The 27381-nt window shown below is 36.9% G+C and overlaps 1 protein-coding gene across 3 annotated transcripts in view; it reads left to right on the top strand.

The window, feature by feature from the left end:
* Positions 1-1497: 1497 nt before the first annotated feature.
* Vps13a (vacuolar protein sorting 13 homolog A) overlaps positions 1498-27381 on the top strand; it is a 178199-nt gene continuing 152315 nt past the window's right edge. For 2 of the 3 annotated variants that reach the window (XM_048332068.1, XM_048332083.1), the window contains exons 1-9: positions 1499-1781; positions 13825-13868; positions 16240-16286; positions 17705-17796; positions 18255-18356; positions 22275-22381; positions 23077-23136; positions 26714-26773; positions 26982-27062. In XM_048332068.1, the coding sequence (XP_048188025.1) occupies positions 1499-1781; positions 13825-13868; positions 16240-16286; positions 17705-17796; positions 18255-18356; positions 22275-22381; positions 23077-23136; positions 26714-26773; positions 26982-27062 (876 nt within the window). Of the gene's footprint in view, positions 1782-13824; positions 13869-16239; positions 16287-17704; positions 17797-18254; positions 18357-22274; positions 22382-23076; positions 23137-26713; positions 26774-26981; positions 27063-27381 lie in introns of all 3 variants that reach the window. The other variant, XM_048332075.1, reaches the window with a different exon arrangement.

The raw sequence follows: 27381 nt of genomic DNA, 5'->3' as shown, positions 1-27381 counted from the left end.
GCCGCCAGTTACAGATTTTTGCTGGTGAACTAAATGAGTCTATTGAATTTGTCTTCCCAGGATGGCTTTGTACTATGATCCTCAGATCTTAAGTCTCCCGAGTAGCTAGGAAAACAGGCATGAGCTACCATCACCCTGAACACTAGAGGTAAGTTTTTCCATACAGGTATTCTGAGTTTTATATCTGAAATAATTATTTTTTGCTTGATTCCTAAGCAAGTGCTCTGCCACGAGCTTCTATGCTTTAAGGCGAATTTCTAATGTTGTTAATCAAATGCAAGAGAAGCAGATGGAGTGGTAGACCAAGTCAAGCAGGATCAACTACTTAACATCTCAGCCTCATTATCTTTAAGACCAAAAAGTTGTCTTGGAAACTTCCTGAAGGTCCTCTGAATCCAAAATTCATAATTTCATAAAAAATTATTTTTTACATTATCATTGTTGGGCATTTTACTTACAAACCTTAAACCTTTAATTATGAAAAGTCTGATTATGTATATGGGAAAACAGAAGCCATCACTGTTTATTTCATGCAAAGAGAAAAATAAAAATTGAAGTGCACTCCTGCATCTAAAGACCTTAGGATGATTAATCACAATTTTCTAAGTCTCACACTTACTGTCTCCTTGATCTCGGGCTTTTGGGTGCTAAGTTCTACACAAACCCCAAAGGGTGGAGCTGGAAGTACTCTAGTTTTTATTTTAGAACAGTGACTCTTCACAGGCTGAGGTGAAAGTCTAGACTCCCAGCATTCCTTGGAGGGAGCTCAGCCATTTCCAGATTGGCTCTCTTCACTTGGAAAACGCATCACGTTTGGGGAAGGACAGGTGTCTCCTCGTAAATGACGTAACCCAAATCGAGTGCCCTTTGAAGTTTCAGGGAAGGCGCCCTAAAATTCCACTCCAAGTTTGAGTGTATTCGTGGTCAGTGCCCGTCAGACTCAATTTGCAGGCTATACACTCATCGGCAGGTCTTTGGCAGGCGGTCAGAGTCCAGACACACCCTGGCCGGCTCTACCTCTCCTAATTTGTAATAATGGGGGGATACTCCCTAGGATACCCCTTCATGAAGCCTCAGGTATACCAGCCAAGAAGCTGGAATCTGCCTACTCCTTACTTAGTCGCCCATCCGCCAACCGCTTGGAACCAGGGGGCTGTCACAGGCTCCCGCGGGGAGGGGCGTTTCCTGCGGTCGGTTAGCGCCACGCCCACCGCTGGCCAGGAGCCCGAGTGTGGCTGTCGACCGTCCGTAATGCATTTGGGGGCGGGGCCAGAAACTTATGGCTGCTCAAGACACATGTTTCGTTGCTAGGCGACGGAGAGGAGGCGGGGCCGACGGGAGAGGTTCTGGGAGCAGGGAGGGGAGAGTTGGGTGGGAAATCCTCGGGGAGGACCACGCGCCTGATTGGCGGCCTCGCAGCCGCTCTTTTCTCCTTTTCCGGGAGGCGAGACCAGGTCCGGCCCTGGTCCCGCCTCCCCACGGCGCAAACGAGGTGCGCATGCGTAGTGTGCGCAGCCGCCTCCGCCCTCCCTGGGCTCGCGCTAAAGCGGCGCGTCCGGCCAGCACTGGCACCCCGGCGGGAGCCGCCTGGGAGCCGGTGAACCGAGGGTCCTCGAGGGAGAGGCGCCTGGAGAAAAAGGAGCGCTGGAGGCGGCCACTGTCTTCCCTGCGGCCGAGGAAAATGGTATTCGAGTCGGTGGTCGTGGACGTGTTGAACCGGTTCTTGGGAGACTACGTGGTGAACCTGGACACGTCCCAGCTCTCTCTGGGCATCTGGAGAGGTAACGAGACCCGGGTAGTCGCCTCCGCCGGGCCCAGTCTGGTGAGGGGTTTTCGGGTCCCCGGCCAGACGCAGCGGCTGCCACCTGCCGCCTTGCCTGCCGCTCAAGTTACGTAAAGCCGGGGCGGCGGTGCCCGGGCCTCCTCCGCCAGCGAGTTTGTTATATTTTTGGGGGGCAGCGGGAGTAGAGTTCGTGAGTGGTGGATGAACGTCGGACCCGAGGTGGGCGTCCCGGCTGGGCGATGCGCGTTCCCGCGCCGGGCGGCGTGTGCGCGCCGGGCCAGCTGACCCCGCGCTCTGTCATGCCTCCCCGGCGTGGGTCTCCCTTCTCTTTTTTTTTTGCTCCTCGGTTTGTGACGGATGCCCCCCGGTGCCCACGGAGGGTCGCACGCGAAGCCCGTGGTTGTGACCGGAGACTTCGCCCCTTCTCCCTCTCCCCAGCCTCACGACTGTGGCTGAAGTCTTGGGAGCTTTCCGGGCTCCCCCTCACGGCCACAGCACGTGGACTTGGCATTGCGGGCGTGCCCGGGTCCCGGCTGCTTACACACGAAAAGGGAAAGATCTGTGCAGAATAAGTCTTTTTCTTTTTTTAAAGGGTTGTTTGTGTGTTTGAAGGTCACTGCCTGACTCAGGAGTTTTTGTAAGGCTTTGGGATTTTCTGAGCCTGAGGTCAATTATCCAAATTAAGAAGAAGAAGCAGCAAAAATTAGGAGTACAGCATGTCACACCTGACAGCAGTGGATTTGCTGAGTGAAGGGCGGAAGTTTTTCTTCGTGTTCCTTCCCTGTGGCGCTGTCCCTAATTTAGAACCTTATTTTTAGTGCTTCCATCTGTTCTGTATTATACTTTTTCAAAAATTGACCGCATCCACTAGAAATTAGAGTCCTTTTAAAAGTGAGTGTCCCAGGCAAACTAATGATGTGTGTTAATTATATTGGGCTCTCTTCCCCTCTGTGCTTTTTCTCCCCCCTTATCACCTCTTCCTTTGAATACTTCTACAGCCTTCAAAAGTACTTTTGTTTATCAAGATAAATAAAAAATTTTTAGCTTACCATGGTATCGTAGACAAAACAGGACCATAATACTAATGTAGCCTTTGACTAGTACTAGAAGCTTGCAAATTGTTCAGTGTATGTCCTGTTTTAGTTGCAAAGTGAGAATAATGTTTACATATATGTGTGTATGTGTGTCTGTATGCATACAAGTATATATATGTATACACATACTTGCATATCTATACATATATATATATATTTCAAAAAGAAGCCTAACAAACACTTGAGCTGTGGGTTTGTTCTGTAGTAAAATGTTACTCCCGCAGTTAAGCTAAAGTTTGTATGGACTGTGATTTAACAACACATGTATCCAAAACTTAAAAATTCACTCTTGTGGTTCACAAATAGCTGGCTTGAGAAATTGTGAGAGAAGCATCCATCAACATAATAATGATAAAGAAAATTCTATCAAGAGTCCCACTTGCTACTTTGTAGTTGACCCACCTCACCTGGCAACCACTGATGTTTTCATTTTCATCACTGACATTTTTGCTTTTTCAGAGTGTCATATAAATGAAGTTATGTTGCCAAGTGTCAGTGACTCACACCTGTAATATTAATTATTCAGGAGGTTGAAATCTAAGGGTTTTGGTTTGAAGCCAGCCCAGGCAGAAAAGTGAGATTTTTATCTCCAGTTAACTAGCGCAAACTCAGATGTAGAGCTGTGGTTCATGTGGTAGAGAGCCAGCCTTGAGTGAAAAAGCTAAAGGACAGCACCCAGGCTCTGAGCTCAAGCCCCAGTACTCAACCATGCACACACACCAATATTGTTTGTAGCCTTTGGTCATGACTTCTTAAAGTGCATTTGAGAGCCATCATGTTGTGAGCATCAGTATTTCATTTCTGTACGGCAGTGCTTCATTTTCTGGATGTACTATAAATGTGTCTGTTTGCCAATTGAGGTTTTTTGTTGTTGTTTGTTTTTTGGCAGCTATGAATAAAGTTGCTGTGGTATTTGTTTACAGGTTTTAGTGTGAACATAATTGTTTCTCTTGAGTAAATAGGTTATATGGTGAGTGCTTTATGAGAAAGATCAGGCTGTGGTTTGGATATGGTGTGAATGTGTTCTTCAAAGATTCTATGGGAATCATGGTCTCTAGTGCAATGATGTGAAAAGGTGTTGGGTCTTAACAGAAGTAGGTGCTCAAGGGTGGTTGTTACTGGCCTCTCACTCTGACTTTCTGTCTCCCAGTGTGATCTCTCCCTCTTACATATGCTTCTGCCTTTGGGGTGCCATCCACTAGGAGGTGTGGGTATGGGTGTTTCTCAAAGCCACCTTATGTTGTTTGGAGTTTCAGCTCCAAAACTGAGCTGAATATATTTTCTTCTTGTAAAGAAGATACCCAGCCTCAGGTATTTCATTATAGTTATAAACATACTAATGCACTTTGAAACTGAAACTGCTTTTTAAGGGGCAATTTTTTACTTTGATCAGTGTTGTATCAGGATTTAGTTTATGCTGAACCTTCATGAGCACTTGGTATAGTCATCAAATGTGTAATGGTAAAAGCATTTGTCTTTATTTGCATTTCCTTAGTGATTAAAGGTATTGAGTATTTCCACCCCCCCTCCACTTTGTGCCTGTTCTAGGGTGTGAACTTAGAACCTTACACTCTTGCTTGGATTATTTGCTCAGGGTTGGTGCTGTTGGAGCTTCTTACACCTGAGTCATGCCTCCAGCTTGGCATTTTGCTGATAAGTGGAGATAGTATCTAGAGGATTTTTTTCCTGGGTTGGCTTCCAACTGCAGTCCTCTGATAAAACTCTGCTGAGGAGCCAGGATTACAGGCACAAGCCACCAGTGCTTGGCTGATATAATCTTTTCATAGTCTTTGTATATTTCTGCCAGTGACACCTCAGGTCTTTTGCTTATTTTAAATTGTATTGGTTTTGTTTTTTTCTCTTAAGACTCAGTTCACATATAAAACTTGTAAAATACATGTACTTTAAAAATGTACAATTTAGTGCCTTTTAGTATAGTAACAAGACCATGTAACAATGATCACTAATTCCAATCATCTAGGTACTCCCAAATTAAACCTCATTCTTGTTAGTAGTTACTTCCTATTCTTTCTGACTCCTGGCCCACTCTGCTTCTGGCAGCCTTTGGTCTACTTTGTATCTATGGATTTACTAATTCTGAATACTTGGTTTAAATGGAGTCATGCAACATACAGCCTTTTGTTTTGGCTTCCTTAAGATTATATTTTCAGGATTTTTCAAGTTTAAATGAAACGATTCAATATACAGCTTTTAGTTTCTGTTTCCTTAAGATTATATTTTTCAGGGTTTTCCATGTTGAAAGATGGATTGAATGGTATTCTATTATATGGCTGTGTCATATATGTTTATCTACTCAACAGTTGGTGGAGATTCATCCACCTTTCAGATATTATAGATAACACTATTATGAATATTTGCATGTTCCTTTATGGAGAATTTTAATTTCTGTTTGTATGTACTAGGAATGGAATTGTTTGGTCATATGCTAACACTGCTTGACTTTGAAGAACTGCCAAACTCCTAAAGTATTTTTCCATCACTGGTGACAATTCTTTATGTTATGGAAGTCTTTTGTCAAAAATATTGTCTTCCAGTTTGCCAGGCCTGTCTTTTGTACAGCAAACATTGTTTAAAAAAATAAAGTCAGTTTATCAAAATACTTCTCTTTTGGTGTTTGCAAAATGTTTGCCTAACCCAAAATTTTTCTTTAAAAAAAGATGTTCTGTGTTTTCTACAAGTTTTATAGTTTTGCTTTTAGCCTTCCAATTCATTATGCATAAGGTATGTGATGGAAGTTAAAGGTTGAGGTTCATTTTTTTTGCATGAGGGTGCATTCCCTCATTCAGCACATTTGATAATAGCAACCAGATAACTGTAGAAACTACTGTAAGATAATTATTTACTTCTTGTGGTCTCATGTCAGGAGTACCCATTACTAGTTATAAATACATGCTTCTGTGTAATAATCCAGCTAACTTTACCATTAACATATTAATAGCATCAGTTAATGTTTAGGCAACACTTATTGGGTATTATACTCAAGCTTTCCAGAATGGTTCATTGCAAACCAGAATTTACTTTCTCTTAGAAACATGGTTGTATATAAATAGTTACAACAGATCTGTTTAGTTATAATGTAACAAATGAGTTCTATCTACTGTGCCAAATACAGTGAAGGATTACATGTTGGAAATAATCTGTTTTGTTGCAGGCAAAAAAAGAATTGAGCTCATCCTAGTACTGTTTCTTGGCAAATTTTGATATTAGTAACGTTTACTTTTTGCACATTTCTATTTACATGTCTCCATCCTTCCTATATAATTCTCATTAGGAGATGGTAATATTTCCTAGATTTACTTTAAAGTCTCAGGAGGAAATAATCTAACCTTTCACATATTTTCTTCAAGAGTTAGGCTGTGTTAGAATTACTATAAATGCTTGTAATGAATATACATTTTAAAATTTCTCATAAAGATTTTAATTAGTTTATTTTACTTTTTAAATTTAAGTAAGACACTTTTTCTTTTTTCAGTTCTGGGTTTGAATTCAGAGTCTTGCAGAGGTGCTCTACCATGTAAGCCATATCCTTTTTGCTTTAGTTATTTTTCAGATAGATTCTTGTGGTTTTTTTCCTGAACACGTTCAGACTCCTGTCTTCCTACCTAAGCCTCCCACGTACCTGAGATCACAGATGTATTTTCCTAAGCCTAGCTTTTTGGCTGAGATGGGGTTCCATTAATTGTCTTTCCAATCTGGCCTCAAATGATGATCCTCCCAATCTCAGCTTCCAGAGTAGCTGGGATTACAGTTGTGTTCCACCTTAGAAGGGAAAAAACAAGTGAGACCCTGACCTTCAATTCACCACCAAAAAAAAGCCGGAAGTAGAGTTGAGGCTTCAGTGGTAGAGCGCTAGCTGTGAGCACAAAAGCTCAGGGATAGCGCCCAAGCCTTGAATTACACACACATACACACACAATGTGTGAGCTCATTTGTCAGTTCTTAAAAATTTTTCCTAAGCTTTTGGAATCCTACTCAGAAGTGATTGCCTATTCCTAGACTCATTCCTACATGCTTTCTTCTAGTAGTTTCAAAATTCCCAACTGATTTTGTAGTTTAGCTTTGATATTTCTTTAATTTTTTCTTGTTTGAATGATTTGTGAGAGTATGTTATTGAAGCTACCCACTGCTGTTGTATTGAAGTCTATTTCTCCTTTTAGTCTCAGTACTATTTCTTTTTATTATATTAAATTGGATACTCTAACATTCGTGGCATATATATGTATATATATAATAATTGTATACTTTTGATGAATTGTTTTCTTCATCAATATGTAATAACATTTCTTTGTCTCTTCTTGCTCATTTTTGGCTGTCGCCTTTTTTTTTTTTTTTGATAGAAGTATAGCTACTCCTGCTTTCTTCCTAATTCCATTTATTAGGAATCTCATTTTCTGTCATTCACTTCCATTCTGTTTATGTCTTTGCTAGTAAGGTGAGTTTCTTGTAAAAATCCAGTCAGTTGTGTCTTTTTATTGGTATGGCCATAGAATTTTGTTTTTTAGCCTATTGATATAATAGATTATATAACTGGTTTCCGACCAGATCTAAATGTGGAATAAATTCCACTTCCTCATGATAGTTCTTTTTATACCTTTTAAGACTTAATTTACTAGTAAGTTGTTAAAAATATCTGCACTGTTCATCAGAGATATCGGTTTCCAGTTTCTCTTGTCATTTATTGATCAATTGATTGGTTGAGTTTTGGTAGTAGGATAATGCTGGCCTCAGAATAAGTTAGGAAGTGTTCCCTTTGCTTTTGTTTCTGGAAGAAGTATAGAGAATTGGCATCATTTTTCCTTTTATGTTTGTTAGAATATCCATGAAATCATTTGGGCATGGTGCTTTTAGCTCTGGAAGATTTTTTTTTCAGTTGTTTAATTATTTGGTTATTTTATTGAATAGACATACATTCAAATTATTTTTCTCTGTGAACTTTGATACAGTATTCCTCTTAAGGGATTGTTATATCACCTACATTATAAAAGGTTTGGGAATGTTTGTCATACTTTTATATAGTGCATGTGATCAGTAGTGATTTTTTTTTCATTTCTAATTGTAGTAATTTGTCTTTTTTATATGTTCTTTGTAGACTTGCTTAGAAAGTTACCAGTTTTATTGAAGTTTTTCCAAGAGCCAGGTTTTGGTTTCATTGACTTCCTAATATGTAATTTCATCAATTTCTACTTCAATTTTTATTATGTATCTTTTTCTTCCTTGAATTTATCTTATACTTTTTTTAGATTTCTAAGTTGAAAGCTTTTATATTACTGATTTTGGACCATGTGTCTAATAATATATGTCTTCAGTACTATAAGTTTCCTGTAAGCTCTGCCTTTACTTCACAAGTGTTATGCAGAGAATTTTTTGGTGTGGGGGGTGTTGATGAAAGTTACAGTTTTCATAGTTATTTTCATTTGATAAAAAATATTTTACATTTTCTGACTTGCTTTGACCTAATATTATTCAGAGCTATGTTTCTGAAATGTTTGTGATTCCCCTCTCCTCTAGCTTTGTCCTCATTGTATGGATTTCTAGTTTAATTCCATTGTGGTATGAGCCTAACTTCTAAATTTGTTAAGGTATGTGTTACAGAGCTGAGCATGGGCTTAACTTATGAATGTTTCATGTGTGCTTCAGAAGAATGTATATTCTGATGTTTGATGAAACATTCTGTATCAGATCCAGTGGGTTGGTGGTATTCTTCAGTTCATTTGTGTCCTTAACTGAATTTCTACCTGTGACATCTGGTAGTAGATAATGGTTGTTGAAGTTTTAAACTGGAATATTGTATTTATCTCTGCTTGAGGTTCTATTAGTATTGCTTATTTATTTTGACTTATGCACATACATATTAAGGAATAATGAGTTATCCTAGAGAAATGACTTTTTTGCCATCATATGTACTATCGCCACAATTAATATTAGCTTCTCTTGTTTGTTTTGGTTTGTGTTAACATGGTATGTCATTCATTTTCCCTTTAAAAATATTTTTATATAAAGTGTTTATTATACATAAACTGTATTTAAGACTTGGGTTTTTGTCACTGGTATTTTATTTCACTCTGCTATTTGTTTAGTTGATATATTCTCACCAATCACATTAAAGTGATTATTAGTGTAACTGGATTGATGGGTTTATATCCTTGGTATAATTGTATAAGTGAGTGTGTGGCGGCGGGGGTGGGAGGGTAAGGGGGGTGTTTGATGTCTGTTCCAGTTTCTGTGACAGAGCTCCTAAAATCCTTGAAATTACCTGTGATAGGAGTGGTTTTTGTTTTTCATAATGAGCCCTTTCATAATATAACTTTATACTCACAAGGTGACTTAGAGTCCTTAGATAGCCTCAGTATGGGGCATTCTACAGAAAGACAAAGTGATTAGAAGATTTACTAGATTGGAACTTTTAGTCTCACCAGCCTCCAAGGAAAAGGTAGGCTAAGAGATCAAATTCTATAAAAGCTCTTTAAGGAGCTATGACGAGGATCACATGTGAAACGTAAAATTTACATGCTACACACCAATTGGTGAAGTGTGGCTTACCTACAGAGGGCATAGGAGCTCCACGTAACTGCCTCCATATCTTGTCCTATGCCTCCCTAAGTTTTGTAGCCGTAGCAGCAAATTATTAACCAAAGGAGGGGAAGGTTGAGGGAAGCCTGATTAAATAAAAGCCAGTTGGTTTGTGATAGGCATTGAAATAATAGTCTGATAGGATTCTCTGTCTAGATACAGTTCAACAGTTGAATCCAGATACCCAGCTTGCTGGAAAATTGCTTGGTGTGTGTGTATGGAAAACACTCTTCACTTAGTCATAGAAGGTTTCTGTGTTCAGTGTGTTAGAGATGAAACTTACTTTTAACCTTGACACTGTATCTGTTACCTTTAAAGTGGTATATTACATTGATTTGTATATACTGACTCATTTTTGAACTCTGGAAATAAATCCTATCGAATTACAGTATATGTATGTGTATATATATGCATGTGTATATATGTGTATTAAGTATGCCACTGAGTTTTGTTTATTACTTTTTGAGTTTACATCAGTATTTGTCAAAGGTATTATTCTGTACTTTGCATTTCTTGTGGTGTATTTGGCTTTGATATTAGAGTAATGTTCTGTACTTTGCATTTCTTGTGGTGTATTTGGCTTTGATATTAGAGTAATGTTGGCTTCAACTTGAAAATATTTTCTTCACTTTTTTGGAAGAATTTGTGGAGAATTGATATTCTATTTTTAAATGTTTAGTTAACTCTTTAGTGAAATCATCCAGTCCTGGGGCTTTCTTTGGAAATTTTAAATTACAGATTTAGTCTCCTTGAACTATTTCATTATTCCTTAATCTTGATATGCCATGTGTTTCTAGGCATTTTATCTGTTTCATCTACGTAATTAGATTTGTTGCTGTACAATGGACCACAATTGTGGTTTTTCTCCCCCTCCCTGTGGTGCTGTATACCAGACCCAGGGCCTCACACATGCCAGGCAAGTATCACTGAGTTGTATTGAAAGCCCTGTTCATACAACCTTCAGAATTTTTAGACATCTGTAAATGTGGTAGTGATTATAGTTCTTTGGCTCTTTTTATTTTGTTTTTAGTCTGGTTGAGGTCTTGTCAATTTTGTTGACCTCAGTGAACAACTTCTAGCTTTTATTATCTCATTTTTCTATTTCTGTTTTGGTCTTTATTTTTTTTCCCCTTCTAGGTGTTTCCTTAAGCTGTAAACTTAGGTTGCCATTGGGGATATTTTATCTTTTTTAAATACAAGCATTTGCAGGTATAAAATTTCCTTCATTTCTACTTGTACTGTTTGCCATTAATTATAGTATGTTTTGTTTTCATTTTGTTTTTCTCAATGTATTCTAATTTCTCTTGAGACTTTTTCTTTGACCCGTTGGTTACATGTTTAATTTTCCTATGTATGTAGATTTTTCTATTTAACTTCTGCAGTTTTTTTTTCTAGTCACTACATTGTATCATAAAAGGACTTCTGTGATTTAAGTTTTCTGAAAATTGTTGGCACTTGCTTTATGACCTTTTGTATGGTCTGTCCTGGATACTGTTCCATATATACTTGTTTGAATGTGTTTGAGTGGAATTTCTAATCTATTTGATATTAGTCAATAGTGGTGTAAGGCTTCCCATTTCTTTATTAATTTGTCTCATATATTTATAGTCTTCCATTAGATTTCTTCCCTTAATTTTTTATTAGCCTGTGTTAGTGATGTGAGAGAGATTTCATTGTTAAATTTCTACATGTTTTTAATATATTCCAGTCGACCTCATCTGCCATCTCTTCCTTTCCCCTTTTTTCCAAACACCTTGTACAGGTTTTATTTGTCAGTTAGGAGGCTTGCACTCAGGGCCTGGGTGCTGACCTTGAGCTCTTTAGCTCAAAGCTAGTAGTGCTCTACCACTTTGAGCCACAGTTCCTCCACTTCTGGTTTTTGAGAGGTTAATTGGAGATAAGAATCTCATGGGGACTTATCTGCCTGGGCTGCCTTTAAACTACAATTCTCAGATCTCAGGCTCCTGAGGAGCTAGGATTATAGGCGTGAGCTACTAGTGCCCGGATGTCCAATTTTAATAAATACAAATGATCTATATCATATTTGACTTCCTTCATCCTCCTTGTTAGCCCAACTACTCCCCGACAGAGTCTTATTTCTCTTTCCCTTCTCCTTCACCTCCAGTGAACCGCTTTGATTAAGGATATTATTGGGGCTTGAAGTCAGGCCTCATGCTAGCACGACACATTCTTTTCTATTTGAGCCATGCCTCCAGTCCTTTTTGCTTTTTAGGGATTTTTTTGTTCTTTTTTTCATATGGCTATTATGGTTTTTTTTTAGCTTAATGGCTTTGGACCATGGTCCTCCTACCTTCCTTTATTATATAGTAGACATGTGTCACTGTGCCTAGCTTTTTTTTTTTTTTTCTTTTGGTGGTACTGGGATTTGGACTCATGGCCTTATACTGGCACTGGACCACTTGAGCTACATTGCCAGCCTTTTTTCTGTTGGTTGTTTTAAAATAAGCTCTTGCTTTATGTCAGGATGACCTAGACTACATTCCTCTTATTCTTCCCTGTGTTTTTGGAACGACCCGTATACCACCATTCCCAGTCATTGATTGAGATGTAGTCATAAACATTTTTTCCTCTGAGTTTATCTCTAATCTCCACTCCTCCAAGCCTCAGAGTAAATAGTGTCTCACAGCTTTTGCTTCAGCAGTGTCATCTAAGTGTAATCCTATACTTTCTGCCTCTGGAGGCGCTGGAATTGTAGGTGTGTGCCACCATGTCTGGCTGGATACTGTTGGTTTTCATAAATTGTGTCAATCTGTGCCTGTTGGTTTGTAGAGATGTTAAACCTTCCTCCTAGCTCCCCAGTCCTGGGATTGAACCTAGGGTTGAGTGCATGCTAGGAAAGCATGTCCTGTGCTCAATCATTGGGTTTTGAGACAAGGTCTTGCTATGTAATATCCACTATCCTTTCACAATATATTTCAAGTTGGCCCCTAATTTGCTGTCTTACCTCTCAACTCCTGAATGACAGGATTTATAGAGGCATATGTCACTATGACTGCTATTTATATGTGTCTGTAAATATAAAATTATAAATTATTTAAATATGTATTTATGAACATATATATAACTATATATTTAAAATATTTAAATATATGCATTTATGGATAGTGAGGTTTGAACTCAGGGACTGGCATTTGTTTGGCTTTTTTGCCACTTCCAGCCTCACTTTTTACTGGGTTTTCTTGGAAATAGAGTTTCTTCCTGGCTTGTTTCAAATTGAGTTCTGGATCTCAACATCACAGATAGGATTATAAGCATGAGCTAGCAGCACTGGCTAAATCACTTACATCTAAAGCAATTACAAATTGGGAAGAAGTAGCTCCTTTGTCGAATATCAGCTGACTGTAAGAGTGCGGCTTTATTTCTAGATCTTCTATTCCATTGGTCTTCAGGTCTGTTTTTATACTGCTTGTGTTTTTTGCCTGTTTCCTTTTTTTCTTTATATGTTCATCTTCGTTGTATGGTATAGCTATTATAATTGTCCTGCACTTATGTCCTGTTAGGTTTTTTTTATTGTTTTCTTTTTCCATTTGAATGCAATTTTTGTGCTTATCATTGCTTACTGATTTTACATTTTATAATTTCTTTATGTTCATTATATAGGTATTTAAGTGTAATTCACTGTTCGTTGATCATGACACTTTGCTAGATTAATCTTTTTTTTTTTTAGTCGTTAACTCGGTCTGAGCACTGTTCTGGGTTCTTTTTGCTCAAGGCTAGCACTCTACTACTTGAGTCACTTCTGGCTTTTTCTGTGTGTGGTGCTGAAGAATTGAACCCAGGGCTTCATGCGTGCTAGGCAAACACTCTACCACTAGACCACATTCCCAGCCACAGATTAATCTTTTATTAAGTTCTGATTTAACATATATTCATTCATATAGTACAGAAGTAACAAAACTCTCAAAAGGTGTTGTTTTGAACATGCATACGATCTTAGACTATGAAGAAGAATGAAGGTGAAACTGTAAAAATAGGTGTATTAAGCCTGGAATTGGTGGCTCACACCTATAATCCTTGTTACTCAGGAGGCTGAGATCTGGAGATCACAGTTCAAAGCAGTTTAGGCAGGAAAGTCTGTGAGAATCTTCATGTCTATTAACCACCAAAAAAGCCAGAAGTGAAGCTGTGGCTCAAGTGGCAAAAAAATCTCAGGAACAGTGTCCAGGCCTTGAGTTCAAGCCCAGGATTAGCGCGTGCGCGCGCACACACACACAGGTTTACTGTATTTTCTCTTATGTACATTTTTGTGATTATTTAGGAATGATAAGTGCTTTCTTAGTTGGAAAATTATTGGATGCTTAAAGTTTATTTATTTTTTTTAACAATCTTTTCTAGGAGCTGTAGCCCTCAAGAATCTTGAAATTAAAGAAAATGCCTTGGTAGGTTTTGTGATATTAGTGCTTATAATTATTCTTCTTGATTCACCTTGTCACTATGTATTATTTAACTTGGAGAAAAATTTGGAAGTTATTTTTATAAAATATGAGTTTTCAAAAATAGAGCTTTAATTATTTTATAAAAGTAAAATTGGAGAATATTTTTCCAATTTAAAATGTTTATATTTTTGTTCTTATATTTTACTTCAGTGGTATGAAATATATTCACCAATCTTGTATAACTATAGTATCTATTTTCAAAACTTTTTTACTCCTCAAGAGAGTTTGTAAAGAATAGTCTCATTAAATAATAGCTTTCTCTCCTTTTCCCATTGATCATGGAAATTGTTCTCCATTGCACATTGAAAATCTTTCTCTAGCCACATAATTTTCCTATTCTGTACACACTTCAAATACATTGTATCATATCCTATTTGTCCATGTATGTCTATATTGTTTTGTGTAGCATATAATGCTTTGTAGGAGCCATGCACACTGAGTGACGTATCAGAACATCACTCTTTATTAATCACTGAATAATACTCTTGTGTTTATATCCCATTTTATTTGTGTGTTTAGCTACTGGTAAATGTATGTTTTTTCTGCCTCTCTTTGAACAATACTGCAATGGTGTATGTACATGTGTTGATTTTACACCTCTGTTTCTGTCTCTTTGGTTATGTACTGAGGAATATTGTTGGATCATATAATTTTACAATTAGCTTTTCAAAAAGGCTTTTTTTCACAGCCATCACATCATTTTACATTCCCTCCAACAATGCACAAGATTTCTGATTTTTCATTTTCTAGGTCATTCAATGTTTGTTATTTTTCCCCCTTTGCTTCAGCCATCCTAATGGATGTGAAATGGCATCTTAGTATTTTTGTTAGCATTTCCCTAGTGACTAGTGATGTTCAGTGTCTTTTCACTGCTTGTTACCATTTGCATATTTTTTTGTCATTTTTAAATTGGATTAGTTTTTATGGATGAATTATGTTTTGTGTATTCTTTACCAGATAAATGACTTGCAGACATTCAAAAAGTTGCCTTAATAACCATCTCTTGATAGTGTCCTTATGTACAAAACCTTTTTATATAGTTCAGTTAGTCTGTTTTTTTAAAAATTGCCTATGCTTTCATTGCATTTCTATGAAATCAGTACTAAACTTAATGTCATGATTTATTTTTTCTTATATTTGCTTGTGTTTTTATAGTTTTAGCTCTAGTGTTTAGGTTTTTGATCCATGTTGGATTAATTCATATACATGGCATTAGACCAACTTCATATTTTGAAATTGGAAATCTACTTTTCTTACCACCACTTTACTGTAAAGGCTGCCTGGAATAGTTTTGAAGTTACTGCTTTGTAAATCATGAATTTTATTCAACAAAATTTTAATTTCTAACTGTAGAAACAGACAGTGGAATTTCTCACCTTTAAAGGAAAATAATATAAGCTGGACACAGTGGCTTCTGCCACTTGAGTGACTGATACCAGGAAGATTGCAGTTCAAGACTAGCCTGGGCAAAAAGTTTGTGAGGCCCTATCTCAACCAATAGAAAGCTTAGTGTGGTAGTTCACACTTGTCATTCCAGCCATGCATGAAGTATAACTAGGAGAATTGTGGTTCAAGCCAGACAAGGGAAAATGTGAGGCCCTATTAAAAAGATAACAAAAGTAAAAAGGTCTGGGCCTGTGTTTCAGGTTATAGAGTGCCTGCCTAGCAAGTAGTGCACATCCTGAATTTAAAGCCCTGTATTGACTAATAGTGTTATGATTCTGATATATATGGCTTTTATTTTCATTACTAATGTTGACGGTTACCCATATTTACTTAAAAACGCCTTTATGAACTTTAAGTTGAAAATAATTGTGATTATACATACATATGTATATGTGTGTATATTCTCATATAAAACAATTTTTTTGGTAGCTGTAAGGTTGAACCTGGGGCCTTGTACTTGCTAGTCCAGCACTCTACCACTTAATTGAGCCAACCCACTAGCCCCTTTTTGCTTTGGTTAATTTTTAGATAGGTTCTCATGCCTAGTCTGGCTTGGGTTGTTCTTTCCTGAGTCACTGAAATGACAGATATGTGCCAGCATGCCCAGTCATTGGTTGAGAATGGAGTCTTGTGAATTCCCTCATCACTGGGCCCAATGACAGTTGACCTCTGTCACAGCCTCCCAAGTAACTAAGATTACACTACAGTTTCCAGCTTACATTTTAGTAAGTTTAAGTATTGGAGGTAAAATAAATTGCCATGTAATTTTAAAACCCTGCAATTGATTTGAGGAAGAAAAAAGTAGCTATATTGTGAACTTGCTATGTATTTTTTTTACATCTTTACTGATTTCTGTTTTTCTTTGTAGAGTCAACTGGATGTCCCATTCAAAGTTAAAGTTGGTCATATAGGTAAACTATATTTATTACTAGAATATTGACATGCAAAAATAATCTGGCCAGTGTCTCTTTAATATTTCTAAGAATTAATGGATAATTTTGTAGTTGTGTGCTATTGTTGAGGTATATCTTTGTGTTGGGTAACTTAAAATATTGTGAGGTTCATATACTCCTTGGTTTAGTGCTTGGTATTTGTGTAATTAAGAAATGAGGGGGTGAGGGAGAGAGGACTTGTTATTAAGTCTTAAAATTGAGTTGAGAATGAAGTCTTTGCATGTAACAGAAGTTTCTAGGTTTCTGACTACTCTTCTATATACTGACTAGTATAGGATATGTGGTATAAAGTGGAGGGTTGGGATCAACCAGGCACTGTGCCCAGAGACCCATCCCCTCTCTCTCTCTCTCACACACACACAGACACACACACAGACACACACACACACTTTTTTCCAGTTTTTTTTCCTTTCCTTCCCCCCTTCCTTTATTTTCTCCTTTTATCCCTCCCTTTTTTGGTGGTACCACTGTTTAAACTCAGAGTCATTTGCTCTTCAGCTTGCTTGCCTACTTGATTCTTACCGCCAGTCTGGCCTTTTGCTGGTTATTTTGGAGATGGTGTCTCACAGACTTTTCTGTTCAGGCTGACTTTGAACTATCATCCAGGTCACAGCCTTTTGAGTAACTAGGATTATAGGCACAAGCCACCAGCACACAGCTTATATTAACTGCTTTTATAGTTTACTAATTGAATAGAAATCTATGTATTGTTTAAACATGTTTAATAAAAACTTGTTTGTATGATTCTTAAACTATGTTGCATAGAAGATGACAATGTCTTTCGTTGGGATTTGGAAGTATTTTTGTTAATTTAGAACTTTGTATAGTAGGATTTATACAGTGTTTCTGAGGCTATGTTGGTTTGCATGTACAATTTCTTTTAGAGCCTGCCTGCCTTCTTTTCTTTGATGGTTTCTAAAAATGCTAAGGCAATTTGAAGTGGTAATCTAAAGTACTGAAATTACAGTAGACTAAATACAAGATAATTTTCAGAATTATTTAAAGATGACATTTGCCCACATTTCTCATAGAACCTATTAATCTTTAATGTTATAGTATTGTATAATTTAATTATAGTATAGTGTTTATGGATTTTTTCTCCTACTAGATACTAAGTTATTTGAAAGTAGTGGTTTTAATTTATATTATATTTTTACTACTTAGCATATTATCTGGTTTGGAAATTAAAAAGTGACACATTTCCAAATGAGCAGTATGGTAATACAGTCCATTTTGTTAGACTATGTACCATTGCCATTATTTAGGTACGTTTTTGTCCAGTGAGCATCCTAAAACTCTTCAATGCTTCATAGAAAAAAGATTGATGGTAAATGTAGGCTGGATTAATAGAGTTTGTATCTTTATTTTTAATACAGGGATTCTGAAACTTATAATTCCATGGAAAAACCTTTATACTCAACCAGTTGAAGCCGTTTTAGAAGACATTTATTTACTCATAGTGCCTTCTTCTAGTAAGTAAATTATTTAAATTACTCTTTTGTAAATGAAAACTCTTAATATTTGGTAATTATTTTTTTATCAGCATGATTTTTGGGAATACTGTGAAATATATTAATATTTAAATTTGGTACTTGTTACTTATTTTTCTTTATTGTATTTTGTGCCAGTACTGGGGCTTGAAATCATGGCCTTGCTTTTTTGCTGAAGGCAAGCATTCTACCATGTGAGGCACAACTCTACTGACTTTTTTCTGGCTAATTGGAGACAAGAATCTCATGGAGTTTTCTGCTATAGCTGGCTTTGAATCTGATCCTCAGATCTCAGCTTCCTGAGTAGCTAGGATTATAGGTGTTAGCCACCAGTGTCCTAAGTGATTTTCTAAACTTTAGTGATTATTGTGAGTGATATTTTGTGGAATGAGTATGTTTAAATGTAATGTAACTAATATTCTTATTTGTGCTTGCTGTAGGAATAAAATATGATCCTTTAAAAGAAGAAAAACAACTTATTGAAACAAAACAACAGGAATTAAAAAGAATAGAAGAAGCAAAACAAAAAGTAATAGATCAAGGTAAATAAAATAATAATTGGTAAATAAAAGAAAGGTTAAAAGACCTAAAAGTTTATAGAATATTACCTCTCTCTCTGTAGGTTCTGGGGTTATTTTTCAAACCATTAGAGATTCTTATTATATGGGGATCTAATGGCTTGTATGTTTTGTCCTGTGTATAGAATTTAAAGTGAATGGTCAGAAGTATTGTTTATGTTATCTATTTTATCATCTTTGTCTTGGGGATTGAACTCAGGGCATAACACTTCTAAGGAACAGTTCTCTCTCAGTTCAGCCACACTTTTGGAGTTTTAAGCAATAGCAATTATGTTTATCAAATAGAATTTATCTTTTTAACCATTGTTTTTCTGTTTTTGTTTTTGTTGTTTTTTTTTAAGGCCTCCTTTTTTGTTGTTTTTTTTGCCAGTCCTGGGCCTTGGACTCAGGGCCTGAGCATTGTCCCTGGCTTCTTTTTGCTCAAGGCTAGCACTCTGCCACTTGAGCCACAGTGCCACTTCTGTCCATTTCCTATATATGTGGTGCTGGGAAACAGGGCTTCATGTATACAAGGCAAGCACTCTTGCCACTAGGCCATATCCCCAGCCTAGCCATTGCTTTTTGCATTTCCCTTAATAACAATTCCTTTTTTTTTTTTTTTTGCCAGTCCTGGGCCTTGAATGCAGGGCCTGAGGTCCCTGACTTCTTTTTGCTCAAGGCTAGCACTCTACCACTTGAACCACAGCACCCCTTCTGGCTTTTTCTGTATATGTGGTCTGAGGAATTGAACCCAGGCAAGCACTCTACCACTAGGCCACATTTCCAGCCCCTTAATATCAATTCTTTACCCCTTTGAAGATATTTAGTTCTTTGAGATAGTTATACTTTAGTTTATTTACCTATTTTCTTCTCAATCTAGACCATATGTTCAGTCCTCTTACCCTTTTCTATGAGTGGAGGTGTCTTGCAGAAATTGATTTCTGTTGCCATTTGTCCTCTAGTCACAGTCACCAACTGCTCTTTATATTCTTTTTTTTTTTTTTTTTTTTTTTTTTGCCAGTCCTGGGCCTTGGACTCAGGGCCTGAGCACTGTCCCTGGCTTCTTCTCGCTCAAGGCTAGCACTCTGCCACTTGAGCCACAGCACCGCTTCTGGCGGTTTTCTGTATATGTGGTGCTGGGGAATCGAACCTAGGGCCTCGTGTATCCGAGGCAGGCACTCTTGCCACTAGGCTATATCCCCAGCCCTGCTCTTTATATTCTGATTCACTTCTCCCCCTAGTGGTTCTTTCTTCTTGGTTTATATATCATAGTCCCATATTTTTACTTTTTTCAATACAGGAGATTGAACCTTGGGCCTTGTGCTTTCTAGACATATTCTGTATCTCATGAGCAACACTCTTATCCCTTCTATTTGTATTTTGCTTTTAAGATAAATAACTTCCTGTATTGTCTTTAAATTTTCAGTCCTGCTTCTACCTTCCAATTAGCTGAGGTTATAAGCATTGAAATTATAATCATGTCTTAATGCCTGACTTAGCCAGTTATTTTAAAAGTCATCTTCCTGACATAATTCACCAGTTTTTATTTGGTTCTTCTTTTCTTCATTAAATAGCTAATAGGCAAAAGTAAGCTGGGCACCTTAGCTACTCAGGAAGCTATGATCTGAGGATTGTGGTTCAAAGCCAGCCTAGGCAGAAAAGTCGTGAGACTCTTATCTCCAATAAAGCTGGAAGTATAGATGGGGCTCAAGTAGTAGAGTGCCAGTGTTGAGCAGAAAAGCCAAGTAAGAGTATAAGGCCCTGAGTTCAAGCCCCAGAACTGGCACACACACACAAAAGTATATGTGTGTTGATCCCTGCCATGTATTGATTTTTTAAAGTGAATAATAAACCTTAATAAATATTTTACCTATTGACAAGAATGGAGTTTTAACAGTCTCTGGCAATACCATATATAGTTCTATTTTATTAGGCACATTTCTTTCATACCTTGTGCTGTCGTTCATGTCTATTCCTAATCCCCTCTCATAGGCCTTCTTTAAAAAATTATCTTGTACTTTTTATATATCAAGATTATATATATATATGTCTTTTTAAATTAAATATTGTAGGACTCATAATTGAAAAAGCTAAAGTCTGTAGTACTAAGTAATCTGTTTAAAACTATTACTTGGTTTATTGCATTTATACTATGTATATGCTTATTTTCATGGTGGATTATGAAGATTGACCAGTTGGTAGAGATATGTTTACTACTGAGCCAAATAGTATACTCTACATACATATTTTATAGCACAACTTCATTAGAGAAAGTGTGAGGTGTGTGTGTGTGAGTGTGTGTGTGAGAGAGAGACTTTATTATGTAGATTTTTATATAACTTCTGTGTTTTGTGTGTGGGCTTATCCTCCTTCCTTTTACAGTTGGTTACACCTGTTTTCTCTACAATAAACCCTTGAATTTTCACTAGATTGGAAAATGAATAGGTGCTTGGCTCTTTGGGTGGGAGAAAAAGGGATCCTAAAGGTTTCACTGCTCTTTTTTCAGAGTTTAAACCAATTCTTGTATTATGTTCTTCTCCCTCAAGCCTGTTCTCTGATTATTTTGTGGGCTGTCAAAGTTTCTGAATCTTTTCAGGATTCTGTTTTAATCTTAGCTTGTATTCCAATAATAGCTCCAAAATTGAATTGCTTCTTTAGGTAGCTAAGCCCATCTGCTTTCCAGTTTCTAAATATTTATTTATTTATTTATTTTTATGTGTTCTTTATCCTACCTTCTTTTGGCCTTGGGGATTTTCTTGCCCCGTTTTTTTGTTGTTTTCTTTAATGACTTTTTTTTTTGAGGAATAGAGAAACATGTATGCAATCAGCTAGAAGTTCCTCTTGTGTATATAGAGATATATAAATCTTTAGTAATGCTTAAAATTACTTGAAAATTACTGATAATTTTACTTTTTATATAGATGAATTATTTAGTAATGGTTCCGCAAGATATGTAAATACTCTTGATTTGAATCCCATCTCACTCTTTTTTGGCCTGAGCACTGTCCCTGGCTTCCTTTTGCTCAAGGCTAGCACTCTGCCACTTGAGCCACAGCGCCACTTCTGGCTGTTTTCTGCATATGTGGTGCTGGGGAATTGAACCCAGGGCCTCATGTATATGAGGCAAGCTCACTTGCCACTAGACCATATCCCCAGCCCTCCCGTCTCACTCTTGAACCTTATAAACAGGCTTATCTGCTTCTTTGCCCTGATCATGCTGAACTACTTGTTACTGATGTGTCTCTGCATTTCACTTCTTTATTCAGTATTCATTTAAAATTATTAGCATTAGGATGAGAGTGAAGGCTATAAAATGAGACGAGCACTTTACCACTAGGCCATATTCCCAGCAAGGCTATAAAATGTGGATGAGGTTTTGTGCAGCAGCAGTGTTGTAGAATGAGAAGAACAGGAATTCTATACCCTGCATGAAGGAATGGACAAAAAACCAGAAAGGAGTGGGCAGATGGTAAACATTCTCATTTCATATATACTGTATTTAAAAGTTCATAATACCAGAGTACAAACAACTTATAATGGCATCACTATTTCAAGGCAGATTGACTCTTTGCTGCTGCTACCAGTTTTTCTAATTTTACTCTATTATAATTCTTATTAATCATCATTGGATTTTAAATCTTTATATGCTTGACAGTACTTAAAAGATACAGATTGTAAAATGTAATACAGTACATTTTAGTTCTGTTGAACAACAAACAAGCTTTTGATAAAAATTGTACATTCAGATGTATTTGAGTATGACTTTTCGAAATGCTGTTAGTGTTCGAGTTACATATTTACATATTTAAATTCTTTAACAAGCTAATATGTTACCTTAATATGTAGATATTTATAAGTATGTACTTTTTCAAGTCCTAAAAAAGGGAATATTTGCAATTGTAGAACATCATGAGGAGAAACAGGACACTTTCGCAGAAAAATTAGTTACTCAGATCATAAAAAATCTTCAAGTGAAAATTTCCAGCATCCATATTCGTTATGAAGATGATGTAAGTATTTTACTAGAATGTCTTTATTTTTACAATAATTAAAAAAATTATGTTGCACAGAGGAGTTTCAATTCAACACAACAATTTATGAATAAAATATACCTTGATCAATGCCTCGCCTTCCACAGTAGATGATCTTTAAAAATATATTTATATGCGGGGATTTACTATTTCTTAGCTCTTACTCATAGTGTCCAACCTAGTGATGGGAGGTAGAGAGATAAGGAGCTGAAGATTACTTGGATTTTTTTTAATATGATTATCCTTGATATCTTTGATACAGTTTGTTTAAGCTACTCACAGTTCAGATCATGAGAGAAAATGCTCTGGGAGTTAGGAATTTCATAGTTGTGTATTTTACTTCCTGGAAAGAGCACTGGTCTAGGAGTCAGAGCTTGACTTACTGATCTTGCAGAAAACTTAGTTTATTCTCTAAACACATTATTTGCTTTACTATATAATGCTAATCTTTTTATAAGCTTTTAAAATAAAAATGAAAAACTACACATATAGTATTATAGTACAATACTAATAAATATCTAGCACTTCAGTTTATGAAAAGAAAGAAAAGGAAAATTCTAAAAATATTTTTGAATATTTGAAATATAATACTTTCCAGAAAATTAGTTTTTTTAAAAAGGAATTTTTGCACAAATGTTAAAATCAGTTGAGTGTTTTTTATTTTATTTTTTTAGATCACAAATCGAGACAAACCACTATCATTTGGCATTTCCCTTCAAAATCTCAGCATGCAGGTATGTTGTTTATTATAGAAACTTAACTATATTGTACAGTATAGGGTAGTCAAACTGTGCATTGTGATTCCTGTATGCCAGCATCAAAAATATGTATGCCTTTGGTTCTCTACATAGAATTGGTGTAGAAAGCATATAGGCTGGATTGAAATTAATCTGTAAGTAGATTCATACCTCAAAAAACCTGGTTGGCAATAATGCTGGGTATGGTATCCTGGCACTCAGGAGCTGAGGCAGGAGTATCTTGAGATCAGACTAAGCTATTTGGCAAGTTTGAGACTACCCTATAGTAATTGGTGAGTCCTTCTCAAAAAATTAAAGAAGAATGAAAAGGTTGGAAATCAAGCTCAGCTAAAACATGGAGGGGGTATAGGGTGATTATAATGTTAAATACTTCCTCTGTAGCAATGAAAAAAATCTATTTCCAAATTTTCAGTGAATTAAAATAAAAGCAGTATCCATTTCTGAAATTTTGATGAGTTTTGAAAAGCATAAAATTATTTCTTTACAAGTCTTCCTGTCTAATTTTGAAGTCAAAAGTTTTTTGGGGAGGGAGGAACAATACTAGAGTTTGAACTTAGGGCTGTGCGCTTATAGGGCTGGTTGGTGCTCTACCACTAAGCCATATCTTCAGCTCTAGTTTCTTTTACTATTATTTTCATGATAGACCCTGACGTTACCTTGAATCTTGATCCTTCTGATCTCAGCCTTCTAAGTAGCTAGTATTCTAGTCATGAGCCATTGGTGCCTGATTGGAAATTGAGGAATTTTTAAATTAAGGAGCACATAGAAAATTACAAATTATTTGCCTGCCTCCAGGATGCTATGGTTTAAATATTTTTATTGTACTGAAATATTATGGATGAAAATTTAAATCCCCTTTCCCTACTCTGACTTTCTTTTCTTTTCCAGAGATAATGCTTTTTGTTGTTGTTGTCATCATTTTCCTTTTATTTTTCAGAAATAATCTTTTTTTTTCCCCTTTGCCAGTCCTCAGGGCCTGGGCACTGATAGAGCAATTGCTCTACCACTTGTGTCGCAGCTTCATTTTTGTTTTTTTGGTGATTAATTGGAGATAAGCATCTCAGATTTTCCTATCAAGGCTGGCTTCCAACTGCTGTCCTCAGATCTCAGCCTCCTGAGTAGCTAGGATTACAGACCTGAGCCACCAGCACTTACCTGTTCCATTTTACTTTGTTTTTGTAAAGCTGGGGCTTGAACCCAGAGCCTTATGCCTATGGGCCACTGTTATTTCACTGAGCTACAGCCTCCACCCAACACTTAAAATTTTAAACTTTGGTATATCCATTTAAAAATTTAGGTTTTTTAAAACTTCATGTAAATATTTTGTATGACTTCTGTAAGTTGCTTTTTAAAAAATTTAAGTGTTTTTCAATTCTTTATGTGTGTTGCCACATAATAAAATTCAATTCATTTTCAGTGCAGTATTTTTTTATATCTTGTACTGTTGGGTTTTTGTGTGCAGTTGCTTTTTCTAATTTAAATTTTATTGTAAAGGTGATGTACATGTACAGAGTGGTTACAGGTACTGAGTACATTTCTTCTTGAACAATGTTACCCCCTCCCTCATTTTCTCCCAGTTTTTCCCTCCTGACCCTCTCTCCTGAGTTGTATAGTTCAGTTCTAATATGGTTTCTAGTGAGTATAACTGATGAATTGATTTAGCGGTTGTCTCATTGCTTCTGTGCTTCCCCTTTCCCTCCCCAAATCAGATAAACTTATATACAAGCATGGCTTTACTGCTAGTGAGAGGGAAAGAGAAAAGCAGTAAGGGTTACTGACTAAAGATGTATGGAGGGGAAAGCTGTTAAGTGCTGCTGTTAGGGTGATTTGGATTTGGTAATATGACTATCACAACAGTATCACCTTTGGAAATCCTTGGAAACTAGTTTATAAGCTCAGACCTATCCAGTAGAAACTCTGGTGTTGGGACCCAGGAATCTATGGATTTTGTTGTTGGTTTTGCAATATTGGAACAAGGTTTCTACTAAAACACCAGCTAAAAAAAAAAAAAACAGCCTGTAATGTTTTAAAAATCCCTTTTGGCAATCCCAATGAATGCTAAAGCTCAAGAACCACCATTTCAGCTCTCCACACAAAAATATGAGTTATCTTGGATGGGCATAATGGTGCATTCCTGTAATCCCACCACTTATGAGTCTTAGGCAGGAGGATTGTGGTTCAAGGCTAGTCTGAGACAAATAGTAAGACCCTTTCTCCAAAATAAAAAGGAAAAGGATTTGGTTGGTTATTAGTGTATCTCTCTCTGTCCTTCTCTCTTTCTCCTTTCCCTCTCTCGCTCTCCCTCTGTCTCCCCTCTATGCCCTCTTCCTCTCTCTTTCTGCCTCTCTCTCTTTCTGCCTCTCCCTCTCTTTCTGTCCCCCTTTTCTCCCTCCCCACCTCATTCCCTCTCTCTCTTCCTCTCCCTCTTCCTCTCCTCTCCTTTTTTTCCCCCCTCAGTGTTGAGGTTTGAACCCAGAACCATGTTTATGCTATACCCTAAGAATATCCCTGGCACTTCTCAATGACTATGTGTGTGTTTGTGTGTGCATGCATGCTGGGACTATGGCTTGAACACAGGACCTGGGTGCTGTTCCTTAGCTTTTTTGCTCAAGGCTAGTGTTCTACCACTAGAGCCGCAGCTCTACTTCCAGCTTTTTGGTGGTTAGTTGGAGATAAGTCTCATGGACCTTCCTGCTCCCACTGGCTCTGAACTGGGGTCTTCAGATCTCAGCCCTCCTGAGTAGCTAGGATTACAGACATGAGCCACTGGTCCCCAGCTCTAAGTGACTTTGGATTGCTCTTTAGAATAAAATCTGTAAGTTGTAAAACTTTGTAATCTGACCATAGGTAACTTAATTGGTTTTTAATCTCTTTTCTTTGCTTTGTGTTTATTTTCTGGCCATTCTGATCTGTTTTAGATACTTGAACATATCATATTGGCCTGTCATTGGGCCTCTACACCAACTCTTCTGCTTTGAATCACAGTCCTTCTTTAGAATCAATAGTTTCTAATCGTGTCATATATTAATTAGGCTAGTGATAAGACATATACTTTCAGGGATCATTTCTATAAGTTTATTACTATGTTACTCATTTTATCTGGCACTCTCCTGAATTTAATGGTACTGCTGTGTTCTCCTAAGTGTATTTGAACTCTATTCTGGCACTTATTTGTAATTTCTTCACACCCTCCTTCTGCTCATGCCTCATGTTTGTTGGGCAGTCTTCTACTACTTGAGCTATATGCTCCTTGTCTTTTGTGTCTACTTTGTTTTTCAGGTAGAGTGTTCGCCTGGGCTAGCCTTTAATCCATGCTCCCCCTCTCTACCTCCGGAGTTGCTGGGATTGCAGACATGCTGCACTAGGCCCAGTTTGGTTTGAATTTTTGACCAGAAATGTGGTCCTTTAAAGCAGAGACCTCTTGTGGTCACATTATTAATAGCCTCTGATTGAGGGATAGATTTTCAAAGGCATTTGGCATGCTCAATAGATGATGACTTAATCACTCTGTCATTTTTAATGCAGTGATCTTTTTGCTGTTGTTTCTTTTCAGACAACTGATCAAAACTGGATTCCATGTTTACATGATGAGTCTGAGAAGTTGGTTCGGAAGGTAAAATGAATGAATACATGCCCATGAAGTTAATAAAAGAAATCTTTAGAAGACAGATGCCATATTTATACTTGATTTATGTGAAGTGGCTTTTTGTTTCCTTAACTCTGGATAGGGTTCACTTAATTATTTCGACTTCTGAAATTAGTATATGTTTAAAATGTGTCAGAAAAAAGCCAGACATGTAATAAATTTGCTTTGTTTTCAGTTAATACGATTGGACAATCTTTTTGCCTATTGGAATGTGCAGTCTCAAATGTATTATCTTAATGATTATGATGAGTCATTGGTAAGTAAATTGTTTTAGTGTATATGTGTATTGTTAGATTTTTATCAGGCATATCATTAACACTATAGTTGGTATTGTTTTCTAGGCAAGATCTGTTAGAATTTATTGAAATAGATGAATTACATAACATGTTTACACATACACCTTAATCTCAAGCATTATTTTATAGCAGTTTAATGATACATTGTTTTTCCATGTTAATATTTTGTTCTAAGCCCTGCCAAGTTTGAATTTAAACCTTTTCTGTTGCAGATAATAGAGTTTTATAGAATAAGGTATGTTATCATGAATGAACATAAAAGCAATTTGTCTTTTAATA

Source organism: Perognathus longimembris, chromosome 1, assembly GCF_023159225.1.
Source record: "Perognathus longimembris pacificus isolate PPM17 chromosome 1, ASM2315922v1, whole genome shotgun sequence".
NCBI classification, from domain to species: Eukaryota; Metazoa; Chordata; class Mammalia; order Rodentia; family Heteromyidae; genus Perognathus; species Perognathus longimembris.
This window is presented reverse-complemented; position numbering and strand designations above follow the sequence as displayed.